General features: G+C 48.5%; 1 protein-coding gene across 1 annotated transcript in view; it reads right to left on the bottom strand.

Annotated features, from left to right (window-relative positions):
* The window catches only part of KCNT1 (potassium sodium-activated channel subfamily T member 1), a 197,066-nt gene extending 196,126 nt beyond the window's left edge, over positions 1 to 940 (bottom strand). The window contains exons 1-2 of the mRNA XM_018563725.1: positions 855 to 940; positions 598 to 741 (exon numbers count right to left, since the gene is read on the bottom strand). Of these exons, the coding sequence (XP_018419227.1) occupies positions 598 to 741; positions 855 to 856 (146 nt within the window). The 5' untranslated portion in view covers positions 857 to 940. The remainder of the gene's footprint in view (positions 1 to 597; positions 742 to 854) is intronic.
* Positions 941 to 2,699: the final 1,759 nt, after the last annotated feature.

Genomic DNA, 2,699 nt, shown 5'->3' on the forward strand with positions numbered 1-2,699 from the left:
TGCACATTATAAATCTTATACATAAATGTTTCTCAATAGAACATAACTATTCTTATTTAAATCATAAAGAAAAGCCATTTGAATATGCCATTTGAACATAATGTGTATTATAATCTATTGAAAAATATTTATGTGTGATGTGTAGACAGAAATATAAAAAAAATAGGAGGAGAGAGAGAGAGAGAGAGAGAGAGAGATCAGAAAAGTCTTGAAAAGTCACACAAATGTTGACCTTTCCAACGTTGACCATGAAAGGTTGATTAATTTACAAACATATACAAACACACACTATACTACATCTACATAAATATTTCTCAGACTATAAATATGCTGTTATTTAAATGATAACAAAAGCCATTTTTATAAGCAATGCCATATGAACTGTAGAGCAGATCTTATCGTATAAATTTATACCCAGATGTGCATAATGTGTAGTGATCCGGTTGAATGAGAAAAGGTCATGGTGTGGATTTGGTCTGGTATATCAGCAGAGGAAACAGGGAAGGTGGAATATGTGCAGAGCTTGCTGGATGCACATTACAGTTTCAGCACCATGGAGAGCTCCACATTGCCTGCACACAGCAGCCTCTCTCTTACCTGTCATCGTTCTGGAAGCTCTGGTCCCCCAGAAGCAGGTCTCTGAAGCGGTATCTGGGGGGCAGCGGGGGCACCTCAGTCTCCAGCTCATTCATTTTCAGGGTGCTGATGTCTAGGATGACTCCAGTCTTGTCAGGTGCCAGCCTGCAAGGAGGGAGAGAGGAGGTAACCAACTTTGCCTGAAAACATACATACCCCCCCAAGCAAGGAGGAAACAGCCCCCCTTTCCCCCCTAGCCCTGGACACCCCCTTCTTACATTAGTGTAATGGGATGCCAAGGCTGGGTAGCCAGGAGCCCATTTCACCAGCCCAGACCCCCTTCTCTGCCAGCAGTTCTCTTGCAGTTTCATGCAGCACAGCAATGACACAATGAGACTAGAGCCAGAGACAGCCATCCAACCTCTGGAGGGGGTGGGGGGATGAGCAGGACTTACACACAACACGGGCTCATTATGCCAGGAGTTAAACACCAATGAGCGGATTTAAAGAGGAACTCCAGTCTACATAAACTGAATATAAACTGCAACGATGAACTGTTGGAATTCATAAATACAACAAAATGAATGCTCTTTGTTTTCTTGACCCCCTGAGAGCTTATACCAGGCAGGATAGCAGCAGCCTGACTCTATTCACGATGCTGTTTCAAAAATTTAGAATCCCCAGTATCCATGCCATGTTACGTGTAATTAGTTTCTTTTTTATCTGATGGCATTTCAGGTGGCAAAACCTAAAATAAAGGGCATTGTAGCTTGATTTTGCATTTCCCCTCATCATAGCCAGTCATTGCAATGGATGCAATTAGGTTAACATCAGAAGGCATTTGTTATTGGACATCTATAGCACAATGGGATAGGCAACCTTGGTACTCTGACTGTGCTGAAACTACAAATCCCATCATGCTTCTACCTCTGTGGCTGTCAGAGCCTTGAAATGCCTCATGGGACTTGTAGTTCCACAGAAACTGCAGTGCTGGGGTTGCCTACCCCTGTGTTATAGTTTACAAATATATCTAGTGCACAGAGGGGTACAGGGCTGTGGTGGATCAGGAGGGGGTGCCGTCGCATCAAAAGAAGAGAGCACAGAAGCGGGTCTATAAACATTGTTCCACCATGGAGGCCTGCCATGCAGCAATACATTATACAGCAATTCAGAATACCACCAGCTATAGAGGACTACAAATCCCTGTAAAACATTATACAGCAATGCAGAATACCACCAGCTATAGGGGACTAAAAATCCCAGCAAGACATTATACAGCAATGCAGAATAATATGAAGCTACATACTCTGTGTTGCTCCAGGGTGGCAACCTGATGTCTCGAGGGTCACAGGTGGGCTGTGCAGGGTCTCAGGAGGGCTGTGCGGAGCCTCAGGAAAGCTGTGTGGGATCTTAGGTGGGCTGTGCAGAGTTTTAGGATAGCTGTGTGGGGTCTTAGGTGGGCTGTGCAAAGTCTCAGGTGGGTTGTGGGGGTTTCAGGTTGGGCTATGGGGGTCTCAGGTGGGCTTTGCAGAGTCTCAAGTTGGGCTGTGCAGAGTCTCAAGTTGGGCTGTGCAGAGTGTCAGGTGGGCTGTGCAGAGTCTCAGGTGGGCTGTGCAGAGTCTCAAGTGGGCTGTGGGGGTCTCAGGTGGGCTGCGCGGGGGTCTCAGGTGGGCTGCGCGGGGGTCTCAGGTGGGCTGCGCGGGGGTCTCAGGTGGGCTGCGCGGGGGTCTCAGGTGGGCTGCGCGGGGGTCTCAGGTGGGCTGCGCGGGGGTCTCAGGTGGGCTGCGCGGGGGTCTCAGGTGGGCTGCGCGGGGGTCTCAGGTGGGCTGCGCGGGGGTCTCAGGTGGGCTGCGCGGGGGTCTCAGGTGGGCTGCGCGGGGGTCTCAGGTGGGCTGCGCAGACTTTTGATCACTTTTTTTCATTTGTTTACTTTTCTCACTTAACTGTATTGCTATCACACAGGGGGATAACAATCCCCTGTGTGATAGCATTCAGAGGTGACAGGTTCTCTTTATGAGCCTGCCCTCCAATACATGTGCTCTCTCTTCTGCACAGCTCCACTTGTGACAGCTGACACAGGGGTGCTGCGAGTACAGTGGTCCTGTGTCACTGCTCACAGAGCA

The sequence above is a fragment of the Nanorana parkeri genome, unplaced genomic scaffold (assembly GCF_000935625.1).
Source record: "Nanorana parkeri isolate BGI_ZX_2015 unplaced genomic scaffold, ASM93562v1 scaffold689, whole genome shotgun sequence".
Classification (NCBI taxonomy): domain Eukaryota; kingdom Metazoa; phylum Chordata; class Amphibia; order Anura; family Dicroglossidae; genus Nanorana; species Nanorana parkeri.